Source organism: Pan troglodytes, chromosome 1 (genome assembly GCF_028858775.2).
Source record: "Pan troglodytes isolate AG18354 chromosome 1, NHGRI_mPanTro3-v2.0_pri, whole genome shotgun sequence".
NCBI classification, from domain to species: domain Eukaryota; kingdom Metazoa; phylum Chordata; class Mammalia; order Primates; family Hominidae; genus Pan; species Pan troglodytes.
In genome coordinates, this window is record NC_072398.2 from 20,937,486 (window position 1) to 20,964,326 (window position 26,841).

The 26,841-nt window shown below is 56.9% G+C and overlaps 2 protein-coding genes and 1 long non-coding RNA gene across 9 annotated transcripts; 2 read left to right on the forward strand and 1 right to left on the reverse strand.

The window, feature by feature from the left end:
• Window positions 1-1,491: 1,491 nt before the first annotated feature.
• On the forward strand, window positions 1,492-11,646 carry TRIM17 (tripartite motif containing 17). Of its 6 annotated transcripts, none has more exons than XM_063790860.1 (8): window positions 1,647-2,141; window positions 3,446-3,879; window positions 4,633-4,728; window positions 7,337-7,567; window positions 9,100-9,122; window positions 9,236-9,339; window positions 9,760-10,175; window positions 10,966-11,646. In XM_063790860.1, the coding sequence occupies exons 2-8, from the start codon at window positions 3,451-3,453 to the stop codon at window positions 10,978-10,980; spliced, it is 1,314 nt and encodes a 437-aa protein (XP_063646930.1). In that variant the 5' UTR covers window positions 1,647-2,141; window positions 3,446-3,450; the 3' UTR covers window positions 10,981-11,646. The 6 variants fall into 6 exon arrangements, with proteins under 6 accessions (XP_016795934.2, XP_016795929.2, XP_063646930.1 ...); XM_054659805.2 differs by having other exon boundaries at window positions 1,647-1,989; XM_024352429.3 differs by having other exon boundaries at window positions 1,859-1,989; window positions 3,410-3,879.
• Window positions 7,036-11,354, reverse strand: LOC104004776 (uncharacterized). Its single transcript, XR_010149963.1, has 3 exons — window positions 11,034-11,354; window positions 8,777-8,875; window positions 7,036-8,391 (listed from the first exon to the last, which is right to left on the reverse strand). It is a non-coding gene; the product is annotated as an uncharacterized LOC104004776 (long non-coding RNA).
• Window positions 11,647-11,658: 12 nt separating the features above from the next.
• Window positions 11,659-24,658, forward strand: TRIM11 (tripartite motif containing 11). Of its 2 annotated transcripts, none has more exons than XM_016940469.3 (6): window positions 11,659-12,352; window positions 16,339-16,434; window positions 17,306-17,536; window positions 21,170-21,192; window positions 21,285-21,385; window positions 23,082-24,658. In XM_016940469.3, the coding sequence occupies exons 1-6, from the start codon at window positions 11,945-11,947 to the stop codon at window positions 23,627-23,629; spliced, it is 1,407 nt and encodes a 468-aa protein (XP_016795958.1). In that variant the 5' UTR covers window positions 11,659-11,944; the 3' UTR covers window positions 23,630-24,658. The 2 variants fall into 2 exon arrangements, with proteins under 2 accessions (XP_016795958.1, XP_016795961.1); XM_016940472.4 differs by having other exon boundaries at window positions 17,309-17,536.
• The last annotated feature ends 2,183 nt before the right edge of the window (window positions 24,659-26,841 follow it).

Genomic DNA, 26,841 nt, shown 5'->3' on the forward strand with positions numbered 1-26,841 from the left:
TTCTGGGTTCACAAGGGTAATTCACTTAATCGGCCAGTGTGCGCAGCCGGCCCGCACCTGACAGCACACAGACCCCTTTGTGTGTGCGAGTGATGAGACCACAGAAGAAACACTCCACCGAGTGAGCCCAGGGAAAGCCAGCCATCTATGCCTGTGGCCAGCTGTCTACACCCGCACACCCAGGAGATTGCAGAATGGTGCCTCTTAGCCTTCAAGGCCCTGTTTTCCTGCCCGTCTGCACCCCCTGTGTGGGCCAAGCCTTAGTTTCTTCATCTGTCCTCTCTCTCCAATCCCAGGACTCTGACTCAGGGCACGCAGGCCTCTGGCTCCTTTTCCTGAAAGCAGGAGATGAACCCTCCATGTGAAAGGTGCATCCCTCTACTGGAGGATGAAGCGTGATGACTAGGCATGGGGACTCAAGGCCAGGAGAAATGGCCACCAGTCCGGACCTGGGCAGGGCTGGGGGCGGCATTTTGGCTGAAACCGTAAGAGACTTTTAAACCAGAGCAACTCCATCTTGTATAGAGGCTGGGTAAAATAATTCTGAGACCTGCTGGGCTGCATTCCCCAGAGGTTAGACATTCCAAGTCACAGGATGGGATAGGAGGTTGGCACAAGATACACGTCATAAAGACCTTGCTGATGAAACAGTATGTGGTGAAGAGGCCGGCAAAATCCCACCAAAACCTAGATGGCGACCAGAATAAACTCTGGTTATCATGACTGCTCATTATATGCTAATTTTAATACGTTAGCATGCTATGAGATACCCTCACCAGTGCCACAACAGTTTACAGATGCCAAGACAAGGTCACAGTTACCCTATATGGTCTAAGAAGGGGAGGAGCCCTCAGTTTCTGGAATTGCCCATCCTTTTCCTGGGAAACTCATGAATACCCCACCCCTTATTTAGCATATAATCAGTAAATAGCCATAAAAATGGGCAACCTGTAGCCCTGGGGGCTGGTCTGCCCATGGAGTAGCCACTCTTTATTCCTTTACTTTCTTAATAAACTTGCTTTCACTTTACTCTATGGATTTGCCCCGAATTCTTTCTTGCCCAAGATCCAAAACCCTCTCTTGGGGTCTGGATCAGGACCTGTTTCTGGTAACAAAACCACCTGGGGTGTCGCCAAGACCCACCCCATCCCGCCTGGTTCTAGGGGACCTGACCTGCCAGGTGGTCCCTCCAAACTGGTCCGCCCACAGGATTGGGACGCCCCTCCCTGTACCCTCAGCCTGATGCTGACTGCCAACCACGTGGGCAGACCTGGGGGCTGACTGGCTGCTCCTGGGGACCCCCTTCATAGCTTCTCAACAGGCACTCGCTCCTGCTGCCTCGCCCCCACCCCAGCCCCCACAAACTCCTCTCCGTCCCCTACCCCGACCAACTTAGCCCCTCACCTAACCCTCCAGCCTGGGGCTCGCGTGCCCTCCCGCAGCCCCAATCCCGGGTTGAGAAGCCTCTTCCAATCCCACTCCCCCTACCCTGACGCTCGCCTGCCCGCCCCTAGCCCCACCAGCTGTCCCCATTCCACTCCCCACCCCCAAGTAACCCCCCAACTCCCCACCCTCCACACTCCCTTAACCTCCCCTAAAAGTCCCACCCCAGGCCAACAAGACTCCTCCCTTCGCTGGGCTGTGGACCACATCCTCCCCACCGCCCAGTAAGCACCCGCTGCGCCTGTCCCCGCCTCGTCCAGAGCCTTCCACCCCCTGCCGCCTTCCTTCCCCAAGCCACCCCCAACCTGTCCTAAGAGGCGCCGCCCCAGTCCCGGCCGCCGAACACTCCCTCGCCCAGCATTCCCCTCCCCCGCCGCCCCCCAGCCCCCGCTGACGCCACAAAGTCCCTAGGCCTCCCGACCCCAGGCCCCCACGCCCCGGGCCGGGCCGCAGCCTCCTGGGCTTCGTGGGGGCAGACCCAGCCTTTCCCGGCAGCGAGCGCTCGGCCAGGTGCGCTAGGCGCTGTGCGGGCCCCCCTTCCCAGCGGTGAGTACCCCCCACCCCGCCGCCTAGGCCACCCTCCTGTGGCGCCTGGGCCACGACCTAAGCCTAACCCGGTCCTCCTTGCCCTCCAACGCCCGGCCTTCCCGCCTCCGCCGGCCGCCGCGTCCCTGGAGGGGCTAGCGCGCTTCAACAAGGTAACTCTACCGGGACCCTAGCGGACCAGAGCGGGAAGGACAGCCATCCCGGCAGCCAGAGCCAGAGCCCCACGCCCGCTGCCGCTGTCCCTGCCCGGCTTCGGTCAGGGTGGGCTGGGTGCCTCCGTTAGGGCTCTTGGGGGGAGTCGGAGGGCTGGCGCCGGGTGGTTGGCGTGCAGAAAGCTCCGAGAAACTGGACGTGGGACAGAGCCGGGGAAGTCTGAGACCCCTAGACGCCCTCGCTTTAGGGGATGGCAGAACGTAAGGGGAGAATCGTGCTTGCAGTGTAGACGCGATTTTCAACTCCCTCTGCAACTCGGTCCCCATAGCAACCCCGTGGCGTAGGCGAAAGGCTGTAGATCTCCACTGCGTGGGGTCGCGAGTGTTGAGATTGCAGGGGGCATCTATGTGCATGCTCGTGTGCCTGTGCGTGTGTGAGCGCGTGTACCTGTGTGTACATGCATGCATGTTTACCGATATGTGCATCTGTGCCTGTGTGTGCTGTTTGTGGATGAGTGTTTCTGTGCGTACATGTTTGTATTTGTGTGGTGTGTATGCGTGGGTGTGCGTGTGTGCACATGCACGTTTGTATACATGCATGGGTATGTGTATGGGTGTTCGTCTGTGCGTGTATGCACACGCGTTTTTTCTGAACCCCACCTCACTACCGAATGGAAGAGAGCTTTTTTCCTCTGATAGCCCATCCCTTCTTCCTTTGGTGTACGGGGTTTTGTTAAAGAAAAAATTCTGACATTTGAAAGGCTCTTTAGTCAGGCTACTTGCAATGGGAGAGTTGCGCCAGCAAAGACAGCTGGGGATGTATGGGGGAGTTGGAGTGGGGATCTGGGTGGGGTCAGTGGATGGAAAGTGAATAAGGGAAGGCTCCAAGGGTAGGGGCTTCTTCCTAAGCTGACCTAGCAGGCTTCTCCAGAAAGGCAGGTTGAAGGCCTAGCCGGCAACGGTCTGTCGGGGAGGAGGAGCTGATGAGATGTGGAGCTGGGGGTAGCCAGCAGCAGGCGGAAGTGGACGGGTAGGGTCCAGGCCAGTGGAGAGGAGAGGCGGAGGGGCCTGCAGAGCATTGGTCAGGGAGGGTCTGTGTAGTTTCTGGGGAGGCATCTGTGTCTGTTGTTGACAAGGCTAAAAATGATGACTCTGGACTCTCTAACTGGACTGCAGTCCTAGCCCTCCTCTGTAAAGGGAGGCTGTACAGGACGGTTGCACACTGCCGGCGCCCAGATCATCGGGCTGCTCCCTCCAACTCTCTCCAGAGTCCCTCAAGCGGGAACCTGCCTCGTGTCTCCCAGGAGCCATGGAGGCTGTGGAACTCGCCAGAAAGCTGCAGGAGGAAGCTACGTGCTCCATCTGTCTGGATTACTTCACAGACCCTGTGATGACCGCCTGTGGCCACAACTTCTGCCGAGCGTGCATCCAGCTGAGCTGGGAAAAGGCGCGGGGCAAGAAGGGGAGGCGGAAGCGGAAGGGCTCCTTCCCCTGCCCCGAGTGCAGAGAGATGTCCCCGCAGAGGAACCTGCTGCCCAACCGGCTGCTGACCAAGGTGGCCGAGATGGCGCGGCAGCATCCTGGCCTGCAGAAGCAAGACCTGTGCCAGGAGCACCACGAGCCCCTCAAGCTTTTCTGCCAGAAGGACCAGAGCCCCATCTGTGTGGTGTGCAGGGAGTCCCGGGAGCACCGGCTGCACAGGGTGCTGCCCGCCGAGGAGGCAGTGCAGGGGTACAAGGTGGGCCACATCGGGGCCCAGGTCAAGGGGCCGGGGAGGAGGCATCCAGGGGGACAAGGTGACCCAGATCATGGGGGAGGGAGGAGGTGTCCAGGGACAAAGTGGCCCGAGTCAGGGGCTGGGGAGGAGGCATCCAGGGGACAAGGTGGCCTGTGGCTGGGTAGGGGTGTCCCTGGGGACAATGTGGGCCTACACTGTATGATGCAGGCATTGCAAAATCTTACCTCTCCTCTCTTAGAGTATTTTGGGTGGCTCTGAGAACCAAACTGATTTGAGACAGATAAGCAGAAGCAAAGCACTGAAATTCATTCCCTGTAAGCTTTCCATGACCCAGGAGTCGCTCCCAAGGAGCCAGAGGCCCATGGAAGCATGTTAGAGCCAAACATGTACCTGAGGAGGATGAGGGTTAGTTTAGCAGGGTCCCTTTGCACAGATTTCTCTGGTTTCAGCTTTCCCGCCCTTGGTAAGAACATGGCTTTCCTCCTGGCCTAGGGCAGGCCTCTCTGGCATGGTGGCTGTGCCTTCTGCTCTTAGGAAGGCCGAGGGTCACAGCAATTCTTACACCTGCCCTTTTTTAAGTGCCTTCAGCTCAAAATAATCCAAGGTGGCACATTCTGGGTGACGTATTTTGATCCCCTGCCCCTCCTGAGGAGGGTCTCTGGGGTGGATGCAGTTTCAGCGAGCACAACTGGACTCTAGGCAGGAGGTGGGGGGATCGCTGATCCCAAATCCTGCGGTTTGTGTGTCCCACAGTTGAAGCTGGAGGAGGACATGGAGTACCTTCGGGAGCAGATCACCAGGACAGGGAATCTGCAGGCCAGGGAGGAGCAGAGCTTAGCCGAGTGGCAGGTGGGTGCCCAGGGCTGTCCAGTCCCTTTCCTGCTGCTGCTCCATCTTCCTGCATTTCCACGTCTGTGTCTGCCCGTGGGGATATGCTGCCGCAGCGGCAGGAAAAGAAGAAAGTTGCCTCTACCCTTCTAGGTTCTGTGGCTGGCCTCAGAATGAAACTGACTTAAGACAGATGAACAGCAGAGAAAAACATAAAAAGGCAATTTTAAATTACAGATGCACACATAGGGTGGAGAGAAGGGGCCTCAAAAATCAGACTCAAAGTGGCAGCCAGAGGGTAGGGGCTCAGTACCACAAAGGAGGCAGCCAGAGGGCGGGGGCTCAGTACCACAAAGGAAGCAGCCAGAAGGTGGGGGCTCAATACCACAAAGGAGGCAGCCAGAGGGCAGGGGCATAGGTCAGCACCACAAAGGAATAGGGCTTGGGGGCCTCTGGGCTGGGGAGGCAGGTGATGTTGGTTAAGTATTTAAACAAGTGTCTCAGGTGAAGAGTTGTTTTTGGAACTCTTCCTGGTATAGATGCCTTGACCCTGGAAATTTCCTTCATGAAAGGGCACTTTTTAATTTTTTTTTTTTTTTTTTTGAGATGGAGTTTCACTCTTATTGCCCAGGCTGGAATCCAATGGTGTGGTGTCACCTCACTGCAACCTCTGCCTCCCGGGTTCAAGCAATTCTCCTGCCTCAGCCTGCCAAGCAGCTGGGACTACAGGTGCCCACCACCATGCCTGACTAACTTTTGTACTTTTAGTAGAGATGGGGTTTCACCATGTTGGTCAGGCTGGTCTTGAACTCCTGACCTCAGGTGATCTGCCTGCCTCGGCCTCCCAAAGTGCTGGGATTACAGGCATAAGTCATCGCGCCAGGCCAGGCACTTTATTTTTTTAGGCAGCTAATGGGGGAGGCAAACAGGTTTTCCTGCTTCTGCGGGTTCTCAGTGGCCTTTAGTTAACCTTAATCCTAACGCCTGTCAAAACACAAAATTAAAACAGATTTAGAGATCTTTGTTGTTATTTTTTGTTTTTTTCTTGAGTCAGAGTCGCTCTGTGGCCCAGGCTGGAGCACAGTGATGCAATCATAGCTCACTGCAGCCTCAAATTCCTGGACTCAAGTGATCCTCCTGCTTCAACCTCCTGAGTAGCTGGGACTACAGGCACTTGCCACCAAGACTGGCTTTTTTTTTTTTTTTTTTTGTAGAGACAGGGTCTTGCTATTGCCCAGGCTGGCCTTGAACTCCTGAGCTCAAACTGTCTTCCCGCCTCAGCCTCCCAAAGCACTGGGATTACACGCGTTAGCCACTGCATCCAGCTAAGAGAAAAGATTTATTTGCAAGGCCGCTGAGTGAGGAGGAGGGAGAACAGCTCTTAAACCCGCCTCCCAAGTGACACAGCTTGGGAGTCTTTATGAACTACGGAGGCAGGGTGGTCCAGCAGGCCCATTCTGTGCAGGTGTCATCGGGGTGCATGGCATTTCACAGGACACAGGTACCAGAAACGGCAGCCTTAGCATGATCTGAGGTTGGAAGTTTTGGCCCTCTGACATCAAAAGGCCACCTCGGGCACTGGGACAGGTCCACTTGAAGGGCAGATGGTCTCAACTGGTTTCAGCTGGACAGGAGCTGCCCCACATTCCTGAAGCGACCAGTCCCATGGTGACCTGTGAATATTATCTATAAAGCAGCCAGTGAAGGTTGGGCGTCAGCGTTCAGAGGCACAGCCTTCAGCTTCATGGAAAAAGGAAAAACAAAATAACAAAAAGCAATCAGGGCAGGCTGACCTGATCAGTGAACCCCTTGGTTTCATTAGCACCAGTGACTCCATTCTGGTTGGGTCTGGTCTTCTAGGACCCAGCGCAGGAGCCCAGTTCAAAACAGTGGCCCTGAGGATCACCTGAGCCCAGGAGTCTGAGACAGCAGTGAACCACGATCATGCCGCTGAACCCCAGCCTGGGCAACATAGCAAGACCCTGTCTCTACAAAAAAATTAAAAATTAGCTGGGCATGGTGGTGGTGACACATGTCTATCGTCCCACTTCCTTGGAAGGCTGAGGTGGGAGGGTCACTTGAGGCCAGGAGGTCAAAGTTGCAGTGAGTTGTGGTTGTGCCATTGCACTCCAGCCTGGGCAACAGAGCAAGACCCTGTCCCTACACAAAATTTAAAAACTAGCTGGATGTGGTGGTGCATGCCTGTGGTCCCAGCTACTCAGATGGCTTGAGCCCAGGAGGTCAAGGTTGCAATAAGTGCCACTGCATTCCAGCCCGGGCAACTGAGCGAGACCCTGTCTCAAACAAAACAAAACAAAAAACAATGGCCACCCATAAATTTTGTTTAACATGCCCAAGAGGCTTATCTGGGGGTGGACATTCTGAACCTCCTCAGAGCAAGGGTGCATGGGTGTTTGGATGTGTAGAAGTTGCAGTTCGGGGCTCAGAGGGTTACACTCAGTGTATCACAGGATAGCAGAGGTGGGGGCCTCTGTCACAGTTCCTGGTCCCCAACTAAAGCTCCAGTTGCTGGTGATCTTGTGGGTCACCAGGGCCCTGGGGAGAGGTGCCAGCATCCCTGGAGCTGAGCCACCTGCTGGCAACATGCCGGGCTTCTCCACTCCTGCAGGGCAAGGTGAAGGAGCGGAGAGAACGCATTGTGCTGGAGTTTGAGAAGATGAACCTCTACCTGGTGGAAGAAGAGCAGAGGCTCCTCCAGGCTCTGGAGACGGAAGAAGAGGAGACCGCCAGCAGGCTCCGGGAGAGCGTGGCCTGCCTGGACTGGCAGGGTCACTCTCTGGAGCTGCTGCTGCTGCAGCTGGAGGAGCGGAGCACACAGGCGCCCCTCCAGATGCTGCAGGTGAGCCAGTAGGCTTGGCAGGCAGGGTGGGATGTGAGCTCTGACAGGCATGGGCAGGGGGCGCTGGGCTTGGGGAAGAGGCAGCCAACAGGAAAGGGCTGTTAGCTCCCAGTCTGCTAGTCCTGGAGGCTGGGTGGCTGAGGCCAAGGTGCGGGCAGGCCTGGTTCCTCCTGAGCCTCTCTCCTAGGCCTGAAGATGCTGTCTCCTCCCCGTGTCCTCACGGCATCATCTCTCTATGCACGTCTCTGTCCTAATCATCTCCTTGTATAAAGACACCAGTCAGACTGGATTAGGGCCCACCCCAGTGACCTCAACTCCCTCCTTAAAGATGCTATCTCCAAACACAGTCACATTCTGAGGTCCTGAGGGTTCAGGCTTCAACCTGTGAATTAGTGGGGACACAAGTCAGCCCCTTACAGGTTCCAACCTGAGACAGTGTCCCCATTTCCTTCCAAGTCCAGAGAGGTGGCTTGGGACACCTGGCAGCCAGGTGTGGCTTTGGGACAGGGACTCCATGTCTCGGTGTGGAGGAGGTGCACTGTCCCAGGAGTGAGTTGTGTGGCAATGGCAGTGGGGAGGTGAAGCAGCCAGCCTGTCTCCCGGGACCAGCCTGTGTGCCATGGCCCTGGAGAGGGGGCTTGATTACGGCTGATGAGACGCCATCTCTACAAAAACTTAAAAATATTAGCAGGGCATGGTGGCGTGCGCCTGTGGTCCCAGGACTCAGGAGGCTGAGGCAGGAAGACTGCTTGAGCCCGTGAGTTCAAGGCTGCAGTGAGCTATTGCGCCACTGCACTCCACCCTGGGTGATGGTGAGATCACATCTAGGAAAAAAAAAAAAAAGGAAAAGGAAAAACAAAGCAGCCTGTTCACAACCCACTACACTGGTTTGCTGACCAACTGAAGGAAAAGCCCCTGCAGCTGGTAGAAGGGTGCTCCTATGAGCAGAGGGCCAAGCGTGCCACCTGCATGAGAGTCCCTGCCTAGAGTTAGGGTCACGCTCTGGCAACTAGAAATATGGCCTTTGGAAAACAAGTCCCTTGTAGCTTCCAGGCCAGAGAAGTAAACAGTGATCTCTTTAGGGAACTCTGAATCCCTAAAGAGGCTACAGAAAATCCCCAGGTGCTCAGTCTCTTACCCACCCCCCTCCCTCCCCAAACTGCACCCAATTGCGCCCCACCCCATTCCTGCTGAGTGGGCCGCACCCACCTGAAATGGGAGAGGAGGGTCAGTGTTGAGTGGCCACTTGCCTGGAAGGGGTCCCTCCGCCTCTCCTGAGTTGCAGGACTTCAGGCGTGTGGCTGTGGGCTGACAGGGTAGCTCAGCTTAGGTGAAGCACTGGGGGCTCTGGTGGTAGTGGGAGCCAGGGCAGTGGGGAAGGCTCAGGAGTGCCATGAAGCTCAATTGTGGGAAGGGAATGCCCAGGGGACAGGATGGGTCTTGCCCTAAGACACGGACAAGAAGGGAGCAGGGACATTGATGTGAGCCAGGAGCTTGGCTCACTCCCCACCCTCCGTCCCTGTCTTTTGCAGGACATGAAGGAACCACTGAGCAGGTATGTGGTCCCCTCAGGCAGGGGCGGGGGCAGTGGCAGCGGTGGGCGGGGGGGACAATAAGACTGTCGGGCCAGGGGAGTCAATAAGACTCCCCTGTGTGTGCCCACCGGAGGAAGAACAACGTGAGTGTGCAGTGCCCAGAGGTTGCCCCCCCAACCAGACCCAGGACTGTGTGCAGAGTTCCCGGACAGATTGAAGTGCTAAGAGGCTTTCTAGGTAAGTGGGCACCCAGGGCCAGGACCTCTGACCCAGGATCTCTTGGCGATGCCCCACTGTACCCCCTAGCCTCGGAAGCCACCAATGGGGGGGGTTCTGCAAGTGCACTGCCTGGTGACGGTCACTGGCTATTCACTGTGCCTTCGTAGGGTGGCGTTACTGGTGGTTCTAATTCATGGGATGAATCTTGTTGAGTTCCCAGTGGTCTCTCTGCCCAGCCCCCTGTACCTTATTGCCACCAATGCCCACACACAATTGGTGTGTGGAAGCATCAAGTAACCCCAGATTCACAGCAGGGGAGGCCTCTGCGGAGTTAGGGGACCATTGGCCACATCCACCACTAGGGCCCGGGGACTCCCACCTTTGACCCTGAATGCCCCACACCTCTCCCCATCTCTCCACCACCACGCCCATCTACAGAGGATGTGGTGCCTGATGCCACCTCCGCGTACCCCTACCTCCTCCTGTATGAGAGCCGCCAGAGGCGCTACCTCGGCTCTTCGCCGGAGGGCAGTGGGTTCTGCAGCAAGGACCGATTTGTGGCTTACCCCTGTGCTGTGGGCCAGACGGCCTTCTCCTCTGGGAGGCACTACTGGGAGGTGGGCATGAACATCACCGGGGACGCGTTGTGGGCCCTGGGTGTGTGCAGGGACAACGTGAGCCGGAAAGACAGGGTCCCCAAGTGCCCCGAAAACGGCTTCTGGGTGGTGCAGCTGTCCAAGGGGACCAAGTACTTATCCACCTTCTCTGCCCTGACCCCGGTCATGCTGATGGAGCCTCCCAGCCACATGGGCATCTTCCTGGACTTCGAAGCCGGGGAGGTGTCCTTCTACAGTGTAAGCGATGGGTCCCACCTGCACACCTACTCCCAGGCCACCTTCCCGGGCCCCCTGCAGCCTTTCTTCTGCCTGGGGGCTCCGAAGTCTGGTCAGATGGTCATCTCCACAGTGACCATGTGGGTGAAAGGATAGACACAGGCCGGGGGACTCGGGCACTGCTCCTGGCTCTGCAGAAGGTGCGGGCCTTCTGCTTACTGCAGGCCACCTGCCAGGGTTCTCTGGCATCACGCTGGCAGCCATTAGACACACAGGGGGGTTTCTCAAATTCTAAATATAATTGTGATTAGAACTGTCAAACATTAAGAGGGTATACTGACAGATGCTTCCTAGAGGAAACTTTTGAAAGCCCCTGCGTTCTGAGTGGACCGATTTCTAAATCCATACCTACACACCAGGAACAGCGTGGTCACGTTTTTTTTAGCCATGCCCCCACCCCCACTTTGGAATGACAGGAATCTGTGGCTCCCAGCCCCCCCAGGGGTTTAGGTTACTCTGTCAAAGAAGTAGAAATATCCTATGGTGGGGAGGAGCAGGGGTGGTTGCTGTGTCAGGGATGGTCCCAGGTTGCCCATAGAAATGTCCTATGCATCCTATTGGGTCCTTCGATGGGGGAAAATGGGAAAGGCTGAACCCGTAAAAAGCCTCAGAGCTGCCCACCCCCATCCCGTTCGATCCCCAAAGTTGCACGAGCAGGGGCAAAATCCCAAAGAGGTTAGGATTTATGTAGGGGCCTCTTTTCCACAGCGCCCTTACCTTTTCCAAGGAACCCCCCCACCCACCCCTGCAGGGTCAAGCACTTTAACAGCCTGTGTCAGTCACTAGCAAGGCAGAATTCCAGAGTAAGCGTACTCCTACCTCGACAAAGCCGGAGTGTCTGCGCGAGGGGCTGCCTGGAACAGCATGCCCCTTTGGAGTGGTTCCCGCAGAAAGAATGTGGCCTCCTGGAGAGCTGGTCCTGGAGGGATGCCCCCGTCCCATCCCCCAACTCCAATCATTCTGACCTTGGCCTGCCAAGGCTGTGAGGGCCGGGCCTTCCGAGGATACCCGCCCTGGGAAGCACGGGCTGAGGGGGTGAGGACGCACCAGGGGTATGGCGAAGGGCTCCAATGCCCCAGGCTGCGGACTCCCTTAGTCCTTGCAGTTGCTTCCGTGTGCCCCGCCCTGAGTCCCCATCCCTCCTTGCCCTGCCCCCTGCTCCATCCCGCCCCTGCGCCCCGCCCCCTGTCCCCATCCCTCCCCTGCGCCCCGCCCCCTGTCCCCATCCCTCCCCTGCGCCTGAGTCCTCCCCAGGGCAGGGGTAAAAGACCTGGCCACAAGAACCGGAGCGGTGGTGACGCCAGGTCAGCAAGTGAAAGCTCTCCAATTCCGTCCCGCCCGCGGGCCGCGTGACTGGCAGCGGCCAATCGGAGGCAAAAGCGGGTTGTTCCAAAAAAAAAAAAAAAAAAAAAAAAAAAAAAAAAACACAAAACCCACCCAGTCGCTTCCTGCTTCCGCCTCGGCTCCTCTTCCTGCCGGCATCCGGGATCCCTACGTCCCGCGTCCCCCGAGCGCCCGGAGCCTACGCGCCCAGCGCTACGGAAACCCAGAGTCCTGCGCCCTGGAGTCCCCGCGCCCCGGAGCCCAAGCACCCGGGAGTCCCGAGCCTCGCGCCCCGGAGTGCCCGAGCCTGCGCCGCCGCACCCGGATACCCCGCGTCCCCGCGAGCTCCCGAGTCCGCCCGCCGCCGCCCCGCGGATAGTACCGCCTTCCTCCCCTCTGTCCGCGCCATGGCCGCCCCCGACCTGTCCACCAACCTCCAGGAGGAGGCCACCTGCGCCATCTGCCTCGACTACTTCACGGATCCGGTGATGACCGACTGCGGCCACAACTTCTGCCGCGAGTGCATCCGGCGCTGCTGGGGCCAGCCCGAGGGCCCGTACGCGTGCCCCGAGTGCCGCGAGCTGTCCCCGCAGAGGAACCTGCGGCCCAACCGCCCGCTTGCTAAGATGGCCGAGATGGCGCGGCGCCTGCACCCGCCGTCGCCGGTCCCGCAGGGCGTGTGCCCCGCGCACCGCGAGCCACTGGCCGCCTTCTGTGGCGACGAGCTGCGCCTCCTGTGTGCGGCCTGCGAGCGCTCTGGGGAGCACTGGGCGCACCGCGTGCGGCCGCTGCAGGACGCGGCCGAAGACCTCAAGGTGCTCCTGGGCGGGGGTGGCGTGCAGGGGCGTCGGGGAGCCGGGGACTGGGGAGGCCTGGGCGGGTGGGAGGTTTGGGGGACTGCTCCGGGAGTAATCTGTCTCTGTCTAGGGCGGGGAGCTCAGGATGCAGCCTGCCGTGGGCCTGTGAGGGGGGTGTCGCGCAGGGTGGCTGTGGGGGCTCATGACACAGCCTGTTTCAACCAGGCCCCTTGAGGCTGGGACCATGGCCGCCAATGAGACCCTGCTCTCGGGGGTGAGGGGCGTACCTCCCATAGATAGAGGCTAAGAGAGGAAGGTGGAAGGTGGTGGAGTGGGGGCAAGGAAAATGTGGCCATACACTGGCCAGAAAGGAGCCGGAATCAGAGGAAAGTGGGAGAACCTCAGAGGTGGCCGATCCTAGATGGACTCCCTGCAGGGACTGTGTTAGCAGGTCAGTACTTAAGTCCTGGGAAAGCCCCAGACTGGGCAGGATGAGAGGGGACACAGTCGTTTCCTCTCTAACCTCCCCTCCAGGGCTGCCCTGCATTTCTGGGTGGGGTACTGGGAGCCATCTCTGCCATCTGAGATGCCAGGGCTCAGCCTGCCTTTTCTCCCCTTGTCTTGCTGCTTAAAACCCAAATAAACCCCGAGCTGAAGGGCCTGGGGCACACGTTCCCTGGCCTGCGCTCCCTCCCGCTGTCCTCTTTCCTCACTGACCTGCTGCAGGTGTGCTCCTGGGAGCCTACGTGTGGGGCAGATGGCAGCATCTTTGGAGCTTTCTTGACCGCACTTTGTGTGTTGCATCATGGTCACTTGTGTGTGCCAGATGAGCAGTTAAGGCAGTGTTAGAATCAGTACTGAGCTTGGTCTGTCCCTATCACAGAGCAAACTTCTGGGATACTAGAATAAATCTGAATCTGTCCCCTTCTGCTTTGGATTTTAGCAGAAAGGTGGTTTAGAGCCATATCCGTGGGCTTGTTCAGACACAGATTCATTTGGGTTTTCTTTTCTTTGCCCATGCAGGAATGTCTACACCTGAAACATGTTAGCCCAGCAGAATTACCCTTGTGACACCAATTACCCCAATGGGTGCAGAGAGTGCCCAATAGCTCTATAGAGTTGACTCGATATAGTTTCATGGGATAGCACTTAACCCTTTCTTTTGCAGGTGAAGAAAAAAATTTCCCTCTACCCTGTTAGGTTCAGTGGCTCAGGGCTGCAAATTAAACTGGCACAAGACAAATTAACAGGAAAAAAAATCATACAATTTGATTAATATTTTAAGTTTCACATGCACAAGAACTTCATAGAAAAGCGTATTTCAGCAAAGGTTTGTGAATTGTGGAGAAGTGACTGGACACAGAAATGGGATTGGGCGTCTAGGACTGATAGATTGTGGGAAAGTGACTGGGAAATAGATGGGAAGAATTAACACAAGATAATGGTCATTGTAGTAAGGTCTGTTTAGGCAGAATCATCTCCTGGGATTAGAGTGCCCTCCTCTTCCTGGTAGAGAGAGGGTGCCTTTCTCATGGGGAATGAATACCCTACTTTTAGGCAGATAGGAGTACAGAGTGCTCTTCCTGCATCTGCTTTTACTCAGAATAATTCTTGTACCACAGCGGTATATTTGGGGATGACATCCTGTTCTTCACTGCCTTAGAGCCTAGGTTATGTTAACCACAGCAAACTGCTTTTACCTGCCCCCATGGGCCTAGAAAGCTCAGTCCCACCTATGGGGCTGTGTGTCCACTTGCCAGAGCTGGGGCCCATTAGCTCCATGACAGGTTCACTCCTTGCCTGGCCCTGACCTGGGGTCATGACAGCTGAACAAGCCCCAGGCTGGGTTGCCCCGAGGTGGTAAACAGGGAAGTCCCAGTAAGCTCCAGTTCCAGGAAGCAGCACCATGGGAGAGAGAAGATGGCCCCCAGATCTCTCTGGGTTGTGTGTCAGATGGCACTTGTGTGGGGAGGGGGTTTGCCACAGGAAGGAGGAGGCCAGGGAAGATCCCAGGCCTGCACCAAGCCCCAGCATCCCAGTTCTGACTACACGCAGGGTAAGAGGTTTCTGTTCTGATCTGGCCAGAGACACAAAGATGCAGGTACCTGAAATGCAAGATCTTTGCCATGCTGGGTATGTTGTGCTGCTTTACAGCCCATTCCATCTGATCAAATGCTGTTTGTAACCTTAGTGTTGAAAACTGAAAACGTTGGCCAGGTGTGGTGGCTCACGCCTGTAATCCCAGCAATTTGGGAGGCCGAGGTGGGCGGATCACCTGAGGTCAGGAGTTCGAGACCACCCTGGCCAACATGGTGAAATCCCATCTGTACAAAAAATACAAAAATTAGCTGGGTGTGGTGATGGGCACCTGTAATCCCAGCTACTCAGGGGGCTGAGGCAGAAGAATCACTTGAACACAGGAGGCAGAGGTTGCAGTGAGCCGAGATCGTGCCACTGCACTCCAGCTTGGGGGACAAAGCGAGACTCCGTTTCAAAAAAAGAAAACTGAAAATGTCCCGTAGGGACTGAGGCATTGAGGGAGAAGTGAGAGGCACTGGGCCAAGTGTTTGAGGTGGGGTTGGGGTCACAGGGGCCAGGCCTGAGTTTTCTGGAACAGGTCGGCAGCAGTGAGGAGAGAGGCCTGGGGACAGGGACCGCCATTTGGGGTTCTTGTAGCTCACATGAGAGCTGAGCCTAGGCAGAGACAGTAAAGCAGTTGGACATGTCCTTGGTGCTCCAGCGGTCTTCCCGAATCGTGAGGCCAAGTGGTGAACTAAAGTGAGCACCTGGAGCCAGGCAGCTGGGCTGAAGTCCTGGCTCTGCTACCGGGGCAGACTTCTGGACCCTCCCAGCACCTCCATCCTTCCAGAGCGTGGATAGCGAGAGATGAGAGCCAAGACTTGGGGTGGCTGAGAAGCAAAGAGGTGTGGCCAGCACAGGGCCCGTTGCTGATAAGGGTGTCAGATGGGGTGGAAGTGAGCAGACCCTTCGAGAAGTGGGTTCAGGGCACCCCAAGCACACACAGTACAGTGAGCTTGTGTACAGGATTTTCACTGCTTCCTGGTATGCACAGCATGAGGAACCGTGGGAATGAGAATTAAGGACCAAGAAAGCAGAATGGAAGTGTACCCATCCTGGGGCTTATTACAGTGATAGCTGATGAAGCTGAAAATGCACAAGGTCCCGAGTGGCTTGGAGAAAAGATGGGGTGGGCAGCCAGGCATGTCTGTCCGTGCTGACTGTCCTACCAAAACACCATGGTTTGCACATGGCAGATGTATACAAGCTGGAGACTCACAGCTCTGGAGGCTGGAAGTCTAAGATCAAGCCCTGGCAGGTTTGGTGTCTGGTGAGGGTGCTTCCTGGTTCACAGACAACACCCTCTCACTGTGTTGTCATATGGTGAAAGGGGCGAGGTTTCCTTTATAACACTAATCCCATCGTGGCGGCACTGCCCTCCTGACCTAGTCACCTCCCAAAGCCCCCGCCTCGTAACATCATCACACTGGGTGTTGGGATTTCAACCTATGAATTTGTGGGGGCATAGGGCAGAATTTTTGGACCCCAGCATAGGCTTGGTCCAAGGCCCTTATGTGAGCCAGCAGGTGAGAAGGAAGAGGAGGAGGAGTAGACACTGGCTTGGGAACAGGAGAGCTCAGCACCTTCAGAGCCAACTTGGGGACAGATGGGGTGGGCAGCCAGAACCCTTGAGGTAGCTTTGCAAAGGGGGGTGAGGCCTGGGCTAGGGTAGCAAGGTCGAGGACTAGAAATGCCCCATATGAGAAAAAGGAAAGAATGTGGCTGGGGCTGTCAGCCTCTGGCAAGAGGCTGCCCACCTACCATGAGGGCTCACGCTCATTGGAGGGCATTGAGTTCCCTGATTCACCAGGCAGATTTCAGTTTGTCCCCATTGTCTTTGAGGAGGGGGCAGGGTGTCAGGTGCAAAAGGGCAGGCTTCTGTGACAGGACTCATGTCTCATGGTCCTGCCTGGCCTCTCCCGTAGGCGAAGCTGGAGAAGTCACTGGAGCATCTCCGGAAGCAGATGCAGGATGCGTTGCTGTTCCAAGCCCAGGCGGATGAGACCTGCGTCTTGTGGCAGGCAGGTGCTGGGGCTCCCAGGGTCCTGGGTGGCAGGGCAGGGGGTGAAGGTCCTGTATAGGAGACCCCAGGGGGCGATGCTGGCCAGGCACACTTGCCCTTGGCGCCCCAGGACCAGTCACTGCTTCAGCCTGGCCCCACCGAGCCCACTGAAGGGCTGGTCCTTTCCCATGTGCACCTGTCCTGCCAGGTCGTGGGCGTGGGCTCCCATACTACAAGGGCCCCATCCTGGGGTCCCAGCATGCTTGGGTGGCAACTCTCAGGTGTATTTAGGGTCTGGGCCCTGGAGGTAAATTTGGAGGTTTTGAGGGACTAGGTCATAGATGTGGGATTCAGCCATCCTGAGGAGTAGATTTGGGATCTGTCCAGTTCTGGGGTAGATTTCGGGTCTGGGAGGCTCTGGGTGGTGGATTTGGGATCTGGGCAGCCCCAGGGGAGAATTTGGAGGTCAGGAGGGACCCTGGGTGGTAGATTTGTAGTCCAGCTGGCCCCAGGTGGTAGATGCAGGGTTCTACCAAGCCAATGGGTGGATTTGGAAGTTGGGGAGGGACTAGATAGTGGATTTGGGATCTAGTCGGCCCTGGATTTAGATTTGGGGTCTAGCCAGTCCTGTGTGGTAGAATGGGATTTGGCTCTCCCTGAGTGGTGGATTTGGGGTTTGGGAGGTGCCACAGGTGGGTTTGGGGTCTGGCCAGCACCAGGTGGTAGGTTTGGGGTCCTGCCACACCTGGTGCTGTGCTTTGGCTTTAGCAGGCCCCGGGGGTGGGGTTGGGTGCGGCCAGGCCTCTGGGTGGGCTTGGGGTCTGACCAAACTTGGGGTCCAGCTGGGCCTGGGGTCTGGCCTCAGCTGTCCTTCTCCCTGTGCTCCACAGAAGATGGTGGAGAGCCAGCGGCAGAACGTGCTGGGTGAGTTCGAGCGTCTTCGCCGTTTGCTGGCAGAGGAGGAGCAGCAGCTGCTGCAGAGGCTGGAGGAGGAGGAGCTGGAGGTGCTGCCCCGGCTGCGGGAGGGCGCAGCCCACCTAGGCCAGCAGAGCGCCCATCTAGCTGAGCTCATCGCCGAGCTCGAGGGCCGCTGCCAGCTGCCTGCGCTGGGGCTGCTGCAGGTGAGCTGGGCGGGGAGCAGCCATGGTGGCCACACGGGCATGGCCTGGCCACACTGGGGGAGGGAGAACCAGAAAGTGCAAGAAGCAGGGGCAGAGAGGTTGTCTGGGCTGAGAGGTGAATGGCATGGCTGGATGTGCCTGGCTGTTGCCTGTGAAATGCTGAGTCAGCAGCAGGACAGATGTCCCACCCCCAAAACCCACGTGCCGAGAAAGGGAAAATCAATTTTCCTCTGTAGATGTAAACAGGTGGTGTTTCTTAAGTGATTACATAAGGTCACTTCATCTCGTCCTGACTGACACTGCTGCTCCCTGTGGGCACAGCAGAGTGGGCATGTGCTCGCTGGGACCACCTTGGGCCTCCCATAGGATTCCTGCCATGGTGTCCCCAGCAGGAAGTCCTCGCCCTTCACTCTGTCTTCACCCCGCTGGCACACCCCATGCATCTCCATTATGGGGGGCGGTCTCCTCCTCCTCTGCTTCCAGGAGAGTCTTTTCCCATGTGTGGGCTCCACTCCCTGAGCCGGCCCCCTGGGCCTGGGCTTTCCTTGGTGCACCCCCAAACCAGAACCAGTGGACGCCCTGGCCTGTGGCCTGGCGGCAGGTCAGGCGGCCTGGAGTCAGCTCTCCCCGCTTGGCAAGCGTGCACTGATGAGGACTGACGGCACTCCCATGCTGAGAGGCCCCGTGTGGACTGGGAGTGTCTGCTATCATCCTCCCGTGGGGTTCAGCTGGATGTTTGTCTCACAAAATGGAGAACGTGTTCCATGCCCAGCATGGTGTAGACTCAAGGGGTCCCAAGATTCAGAGGGAAATGGGCCCCTGGGCAATTCTGGCTCCCACAGAGGAGAGAGGCCGTGTGTGAATGAATTCAGCCACTGGTGGGGCAGGGCTGCCAGACCCAGGTGGAGCCCACAATGCTGCAGATGTGGCTGGGCGGCTTTGCACAGGGGGTGACCTGCTGCCGGCCTCTGGAGCCCAGCAGAACATCAGTCCAGGCACCGGCTCCTGGTTTCGTTTGTCATTTCTATTGTAAGCTTTTTTCTGTTTTTGTTTGTTTGTTTGTTTGTTTGTTTGTAGATTTAAGGGGTACAAGTGCAGTCAGAGTGTAGCCATCACCCGAATGGTGCACACTGTACCCAGTAGGTAGTTTCCCCCACCTCCGAGTCTGCAGCATCTGCTCCTCCACTCCGTGTGCCGCGTGCACCAGCTTGGACATCAACTGGCTTTGAGCCTGGGAAGCGGGAAGGACGCTCGGCTAGCGTCTGTAGGAAGACTGAGGAATATTAGGAGAGGGTCCTGTGGTCAGTAAATTGTGGGGTGGGGACGTACCCAGAAGACTGAGGAGGAGCCCTCAGGGAGGGCAGAGAGGACAGGTGTTGGAGAAGCCAGGAAGGGTTTAGAAGGAAGGTGAGTTGACCTGGAAATGGGGACCCACAGGGTTTGTGTGAAGATGCAATTTGGGCTTTCAGCTGACACATTGTGGCATGTGGGCGGGTGGGTGGGTGTTGGGTCTCATACACCCACCTGCATTCACCCCGCTGAGTGGCCCACCCGTCCATGCCTTGGCCAAGCTCCCTGCCCAGGTTTGGCCTGGCTACAAGGCTTCAGGGAGGTCCCTCCTGTCCCCCCAACCTGCCAGCACAGAGTTGCCCTGGCCTGCATGCTGTGGGGGTCTGCCCACATGGGGGTTGCAGGAGAGCAGCCTCAGCAGCTCTGTGTTGATGTGAGCTGTGTGCTGGTTTGAGAGGGACAGGTGGGGATGGCTTTGCACCCTTGGCCCCTGGTTTGGTAGGGGAACCCAACCCGGGTTCCCAGCACCCAGGCCGAATGGACAGGGGTTGCACAGTGGAGGTAAGGGCTTGAGTGACTCCCAGGAATCCACCCACTGGGGCTCTGGCTGCTGTGGACTCTGGGGCCCTGGCTGCTATGGACTCTGGGGTCCTGGCTGCCCCCTTCAGCAGGCCCTGCTTGTAGCCGCAGAGTGGTTTTGTTCAAGTCAATGCTGCCCCTGGAGAGCCCGTGTTCTGTGCAGAGACCAAACCCCCTTGTCGAGGCCAAGGTTCTTCTCTACCCCCAAGCCCTTCTCCTGCCGCCCCTGCACCCGGCCTTGTGACAGCCACCACCTGTTTCCAAATGACACCAGGGGTGGGCCGCCCACCCCAGGTAGAATAACCAAGGTGGAGCTGCTCCCAGCTGCCTTGCTCACACCAGCGCCATCTGCCCCTGCCCTGTGCACGCCCCTCCCTCACCCTGCGCACTCCCCCTGTGTCTACCAACAAATTCTTCTTAGGCTTCAGAACCCTACCAAGAGTCTCCTCTTTATTTATTTATTTATGAATTATTTATTGAGACAGGGTCTCACTCTGTCGCCCAGGCTAGAGTACAGTGATGTGATTATGACTGCAGCCTCGACGTCCTGGGCTGAAGCGATCCTTCCATCTCAGTACCCTGAGTAGGTGAGACTGTAGGCACACACCACCAAGCTCAGCTAATTTTAAAATTTTTTTTTAGAGATGGGACCTTGCTGTGTTGCCCAGGCTGGTCTTGAACTCCTCTGGGATTATGTCTTACTGACCTCTGCATCCTGGCCTGGTAGCTGGCACCACGTTTGTTAGAATGAACATGGTGTGGGATCGTCTATTTGACAGTGTGGGTTAAATCCCTGCAGTGCACTGAAGACTGCTCTAAGAGATACAAGACCATGCCTCCTAAGAGCTGATGTTCCAATACCTGGGTGTATCACGCCAGCTCGGGCTGCCACATTGAGTACCACCTGCCAGGAGGCTTCCCCAGCAGAGACTGATTGTCTCCCAGTCCTGCACACTGGAAGACTGAGGTCAAAGCTGGTTCCCCCTGAGGCCTATCTCTTGGGCCTGTAGATGCCTTTTCTTCCCTGTATCCTCACAGGGTCTCCCCTCTGTGGGTGTCTGTGTCCTAGTCGCCCCTTCTTATGAGACTCAAGTTATTTTGGATTGCAGCCCACCCTAATGGCCTCATTTTACTATGATTTCCTCTTTAAAAGCCCTTTTTTCTAATAGTCAAGTTCTGAAGTCCTGAAGTTTCTGGCTTCAACATACGGATTTGGCGGGATGGACACAATTCGGGCCCTAACATGGAGTCAGATGCTATCACGTATCAGGCAGTGACACAGGAAGGACGCACGCCCAAGAGTGGGGCTGAGCAGGGAGCCTGCAGGGCAGGTGGAGCTGGGAGAGGAAGCAGTGCAACCACAGGGTTGGGCTCCAGCTGGGGTGGAGGCGCCCCTATGCTGAAGGCTGGGATGTGTGCCTGTCCTGTCCTTGGCACCCAGAGGCGCCCACTTGGGGCTCTGGGTGAGTGAGCCAACAGCCAGATGCCCTACATCCAAGTGTCAGGCAGAAGTGGGCCTTGGTCCGCAGGGCTGGGCTGCACCCCATTGGTGATGCCTCCTGGCACACATGCCAGAGCCTCTGTCCAGTATTCCTGTGTCTGAGCCTTGCTGCGGGTGGTTTATGGCCCCCTGTGTGTGTTTTTGCTGCCTGACGCTCAAATGTAGGAGAGGGGGACGGGGCGAGGCTCCAGGGGCGGGGAGGGGACTCCAGGAGCAAGCGATGGTCACTGACACCGAGTGTGCTGTTTCTCCTCCCCACATAGGACATCAAGGACGCCCTGCGCAGGTACGAACCCAGCCTCTCCTGGGGGGGCAGGAGGGAGTGGGGTGGGACCCAGCTGTTGGCCATGGCGACGACACCTGGGTTGTCCCCTCTAGGGTCCAGGATGTGAAGCTGCAGCCCCCAGAAGTTGTGCCTATGGAGCTGAGGACCGTGTGCAGGGTCCCGGGACTGGTAGAGACACTGCGGAGGTTTCGAGGTAGGTGTGGAGGCCCCAGGTGGGGAGATGACTCCAGGAGGGGACCCGCCAAGGACCTGGGCAGCCAGCCACATGTTCTGTGCCCTGCCACTGCCAGCTCTAAACTCACAGTGTCATGGTGGTGGGTTGTTGGGAAAATGTCCTCTGCTCATACTTCTGACATCAGTTGTGTGGGTATTTTCACACCAAACAATTCTTCAACTTCTGGAAACGAATTGGGTATCCAAGGATTCCATTCAGCATTGAACAGAATTGCCAGTGCTGACACTACAGGAGTTAGTACAGACCCCACAGATTAAGGGCTCAGTCCCATAAGACTGCCCCCACTTCAGATGCCAGTCACAACTTCCAGGGGCTGCCCATACTTCTGTTCCCTCAGCCCCTCTGCAGATGTGAGCATTCGCTAGCACAGCCCATGGAACTCAGAAGAGCACTTTACTTACTGTCATTGGTTTATTGTGAAGGATACCACTCAGGAAGAGCCAAATGGAAGAGACACATGGGCAAAGCCTGGGGAAGGGCACAGAGCTTTCCCACCCTCCCTGGGTGCACCTTCCCAGCACCTCAGTGTGCTCACCAACCTGGAAACTCCCCGAGCCCCAAGAGCTGTTTAGGTGTCTTTGTGGAGGTTCCATTACATGGTTATGATTGATTAAATCATTGGTCATTGGTGATGGGGCTCAACCTCAGACCCCTTTCCCCTTCCTGAGGTCGGAGGCTGGGGCTGAGCGTTCCCGCCCTCTACTGACAGGAATGGTCTTTCTGGTGGCTGGCCCTATGCTGGGCTCTCAGGTCCCCACCTCAGCCACTGCAGTGGCGTCAACTCAGGTGTGATGGAAAGGGGCATCTTATGATAGCACAAGATGCTTCTATCACTCAGGAAATTCCCAGGGTTCTGTGAGCTCTGCGCCAGGAACTGGGCACAAAACCCAAATCTGAGTCTTGTATCACAGTCACCCAAAGGAAGTACTATCCTCAGCTCTTGCTAGCAGGTCAGGAGCCTGTTGTGTAGGAACTGTGTGCAGGCCTCCAGAGGTGGATAGATCTGAAATCGGAGTGGTCAGGGTTGGGACAGCTGCCCTAATTCACATCCTTCATTTGGGGATTGAAAGGAAAAACAGGCTGGATGCATTGGCTCACCTCTGTAATCCCAGCACTTTGAGAGGCTCAGGCGGGAGGATTGCTTGAGGCCATCAGTTCAAGACCAACCCGGGAAACATAGCAAGACTCCCATCTCTACAAATAAAAAACAAAAAAAGGAGCCAGCCATGGTGGCACACGCCTGTAATCCCAGCAGCTTGGGAGGATCTGAGGCAGGAGGATCATTTGAGCCCAGGAGATCAAGGCTGCAGTGAGTCATGATCGCACCACTGCACTGCAGCCTGGGGCCACAGAGCAAGACCCTGCCTCTTTAAAAAAAAAAAAAAAAAAGCAACCAAGATTCCCTCTTCATATCTGAAGGCAAAACATGGACCAATTTGTAGGACATTGTAAGTTGCAACTGGACGTAGCTAAGTGGGGAGAGGATGTCCACTTGGAGACAGTTAGTTACTCCAGGAGGTTGTGAGGCTACAGGCCCGGGGCAGAGAGCCAGGCCGTCCGACTGGGAGGATTGTACCCACATGCCCAGGACATGGGCAGATGGCCCCAGCTTGCCTGTGGCTGTGCCTGGGTGACCTTGGGCCTCTCTCTGCAGGGGACGTGACCTTGGACCCGGACACCGCCAACCCTGAGCTGATCCTGTCTGAAGACAGGCGGAGCGTGCAGCGGGGGGACCTACGGCAGGCCCTGCCGGACAGCCCAGAGCGCTTTGACCCCGGCCCCTGTGTGCTGGGCCAGGAGCGCTTCACCTCAGGCCGCCACTACTGGGAGGTGGAGGTTGGGGACCGCACCAGCTGGGCCCTGGGGGTGTGCAGGGAGAACGTGAACAGGAAGGAGAAGGGCGAGCTGTCCGCGGGCAACGGCTTCTGGATCCTGGTCTTCCTGGGGAGCTATTACAATTCCTCGGAACGGGCCTTGGCTCCACTCCGGGACCCACCCAGGCGCGTGGGGATCTTTCTGGACTACGAGGCCGGACATCTCTCTTTCTACAGCGCCACCGATGGGTCACTGCTATTCATCTTCCCCGAGATCCCCTTCTCGGGGACGCTGCGGCCCCTCTTCTCACCCCTGTCCAGCAGCCCGACCCCGATGACTATCTGCCGGCCGAAAGGTGGGTCCGGGGACACCCTGGCTCCCCAGTGACTCCGGCCCTCCTGGAGGAGTCCTGTTGCCTCTCCTGCCCCTCCAGGCCACTGAGTGTTTTGGCCACTTGGAGGACCTGGGAGGAGGGAGTGTGTCTTTTGAGCAAGAGGAGGAACTCCTGGTGCCTTTCTGAGCCAGCGTGGGAGAACCCCAATTCTAGCACTCCAGGAAACTGTGGGAGAGTGTGGGGCAGGCTCCATCCTCCCTGGGAGACCCCTCCAGCCACCGGGTGCCACTTAATGCCAACAGCCCTTACCAAAGCTGGGAGCCCCATTGCCCCGGCAGCTCTGGCCTGTGGTTCCAGAAGCCGAGAAAACTCCACTGGGGCTTGCAGAATCCAGGGTTCACCTAAGCTGCACAGTTCCTGCAGCTTTGCCAGCCCCCTGAAAGTCTTGTGTACCCCACCTCTGAAGATGCTGGGGGAGGCAGCTGGGATGGGAGCCAGCCCCATGCCTGTCTGTGACCCCACAGTGGGTGAGAGCCCGTCACAGTCCTGGGTGTGGCTGCTCTGGAAGAATTAGGAGGCAGCCATAATAAGAGTCTTCAGAGAGATGATGGGAAGGGCCAGTGAGGACAGGAACAGAGAGTAGATGTCCCATAATAAAGGGGCTTCTGGGAGGTGCCTGGGCACAGATGTCTGTTCAGCAGGTGTGTGGGCCTAGAGGAGAGAGCAGAGCCCAGAAATGTCTTTTGCAGGCCCACGTTCTGACTTGAAGCTTTCGTGGGCATGTTGCCATTGGGTTTTGCCCTTGCAAAGGCTTCCTAGGTCTCCAGTGGCCCCTCAGGACCCAGGGTCCCAGCTACTGCTTGGGGATGTGCACTGCTGGCCGCCGGCCTTGCAGTCTCTCTACCCTGGGGAGGAACAGTGGCTTCTCAGAGCCTGAGGCATACAGAAGAAGGCAGGAGTTGATTTTTGTGTTGGATTTGGGGTTTCTTTGTCCTCAAGGTACTGTTCTGTTTCTCTTTACCCCTCTGCTTTATTTATTGTAAGCATTCCCACGTTAAATAAACTTTGGCTGTTGTCTACAAGTCATCCTGCTGGTGCCTGCTTAGTCCAGGAACAATAGCGGGTGCCCCACTGCCCAGCAGAGGGCAGAGCCCCAGGGAGGCTGTTGACGGGGCAGGCGGGAAGCTCGGGCAAAGTAAGGGCCGGGACGGGCAGCCACTTCCCACACCCAGGCACAGATGGGCTCTCCACTTTCTTTGCTCAATATATATGTTCCTTATGTGGAGCTATTGCCGGAATGTTTTTTTCGAGATATCCTGGTAAATGTTTCCTGCGTTCCATTGTGCTTAACGAGTAGTCTCCTGATTATCATTTATTCAGTCACTCTCCCATTCTTGTCTTTTTTTTGGCAGGGGCCTGGGGGGGCATTATGTAATACCATGTTGAACAAGATCAGCAGTTTCATTCAGCTGCAACAAAGAGAAGTCTGAGTGGAAACCAGGGGCCTGGGCATTTCTCTGTGTTGGGGTGGGGTTTTTGTTTGTTTGTTTGTTGTTTTTTGAGACAGGGTCACCCATGCTGGAGTGCAGTGGTGCAATCACGGCTCACTCACTGCAGCCTCGACTTCCCAGGCTCAGGTGATCCTCACACCTCAGTCTTTCGGGTAGCTGGGACTACAGGCGCACGCTACAGATGGGGCCATGCCCAGCTAATTTTTGTAAAGATGGGGTTTTGCCATGTTACACAAGCTGGTATTGAACTCCTGGGCTCAAGAGATCCTCCTGCCTCAGCCTCCCAAGTAGCTGGGAGGGACTACAGGCGCACACCACCATACCCAACTAATTTTTTTTTTTTTTTGGAGAGGTGGGAATCTCACTATTGGCCAGGCTGGTCTCAAACTCCTGGGCTCAAGCGATCTACCCATCTTGGCCTCCAAAGTGCTGGGATTTCAGGCTGAGCCACCAGGCCTGGTGCGGTGAGTATTGCCATAGCCTGTTTCCAAGCGGCTGTGTCCAGGGCTTCCCTCCAATTGAAGACTCCGGCTGCTGCGTTTGTGCCTCCTGGAGTGAGGCAGCCCCCGCCACCTCAGAATTGCTGATCTTGTTCAACATGGTATTAGGTAATGCCCCCATCCCCCTACCAAAAAAAAAGACAAGAATGGGAGAATGACTAAATAAATGATACTCAGGAGACTGTAATGAAGCACAGTGGAACACGAAACATTTACCAGGTTATCTCAAAAAACAATTCCTTCAGCAGCTCCACATAAGGACCATACACCTGAGCAAAGAGCGGAGAGCCCATCTGGCTGGTGGTAACAGCCGGGGGCAGCCTTGTGGGTGAGACCACAGGTGTGCACCCAGGATAGTTCTGGCCATAGCTTTAAAATAAAGCTGCACACTCCATAAGAGAAGGGCAGACTTCATGACTCATCTTTCTGGATGTCCCCCTGCTGAGTGCTGAGGCCCTGTGGGTGTCACCCATGCTTCCAGGCAGTGGAAAGATGATGGGAACATGCAGGACCCTGAGCAGGGAGCCAGTCTCTCAGAGGGGGTGACAGTGAACGGCCTGAACAACTGTGTCCTGCACTGTCAGGGAGCCCCACTGTGTGCAGCTTGCAGTTGACCAAATATTTAGGTTCCCCCAAATTCATATGTTGAAATCCTCACCGCAAGTTCATGTTATGAGGAGATGGGGCTTTGGGGATGTAATTAGTTCATGAAAGTGGTGCCCTCATGAATGAGATTAGGCCCTCTGCAATGGGACCAGGTCTGGGGGTCTGCACAGTACATCGCCAATGCACCGTCAAGCATGGTCCAAAGACAGGGTTGTTGTGCAGGCTCCTGTTGCATGTTCTCCTCCACACCTGCTGTGCCCACCTGACAGTAGCTGGCCACCCTCAGAGTGCCCATGATGTCCTGAGAGCTGCGGGACATTGTCATGCCGTGGGCTGCATGCAGGGTGCCCAGCACCACCTGTGCAGCACCCAACCGTCCTGGTGCCCCCCTGCGCCCCTGAGCCCCCTGCACCCCAGTGCCCATCTTGCATGCTGCACCCTCCCCATCTCACCCTTGCCCACCACATGCCCCCTGTGTGCCCAATGCCATCCTCCCACACCTGTAGCCTCCCAGTGAGCTCAGACCCCCCAGGGCCCATGGGTCACCCACGCACCCTAGATCCCCTTATGCCCTGGGTGGCCACGGAGCCCAGTGCCTCCCATGTTAGTGCCCGGAGCCTCTGGTCACCCCACACCCAGTCCCGTGCA

Excerpts from the sequence above, each read along its gene's own strand:
- TRIM17 (XM_016940445.4), top strand. The coding sequence starts at position 3,451 with ATGGAGGCTGTGGAACTCGCCAGAAAGCTGCAGGAGGAAGCTACGTGC. Across the intron at positions 7,568-9,099 it reads CGCCCCTCCAGATGCTGCAG|GACATGAAGGAACCACTGAG; the intron begins GTGAGCCAGTAG and ends TGTCTTTTGCAG. Across the intron at positions 9,340-9,759 it reads AGTGCTAAGAGGCTTTCTAG|AGGATGTGGTGCCTGATGCC; the intron begins GTAAGTGGGCAC and ends GCCCATCTACAG.
- TRIM11 (XM_016940469.3), top strand. The coding sequence starts at position 11,945 with ATGGCCGCCCCCGACCTGTCCACCAACCTCCAGGAGGAGGCCACCTGC. Across the intron at positions 12,353-16,338 it reads ACGCGGCCGAAGACCTCAAG|GCGAAGCTGGAGAAGTCACT; the intron begins GTGCTCCTGGGC and ends CCTCTCCCGTAG. Across the intron at positions 21,193-21,284 it reads ATCAAGGACGCCCTGCGCAG|GGTCCAGGATGTGAAGCTGC; the intron begins GTACGAACCCAG and ends TGTCCCCTCTAG.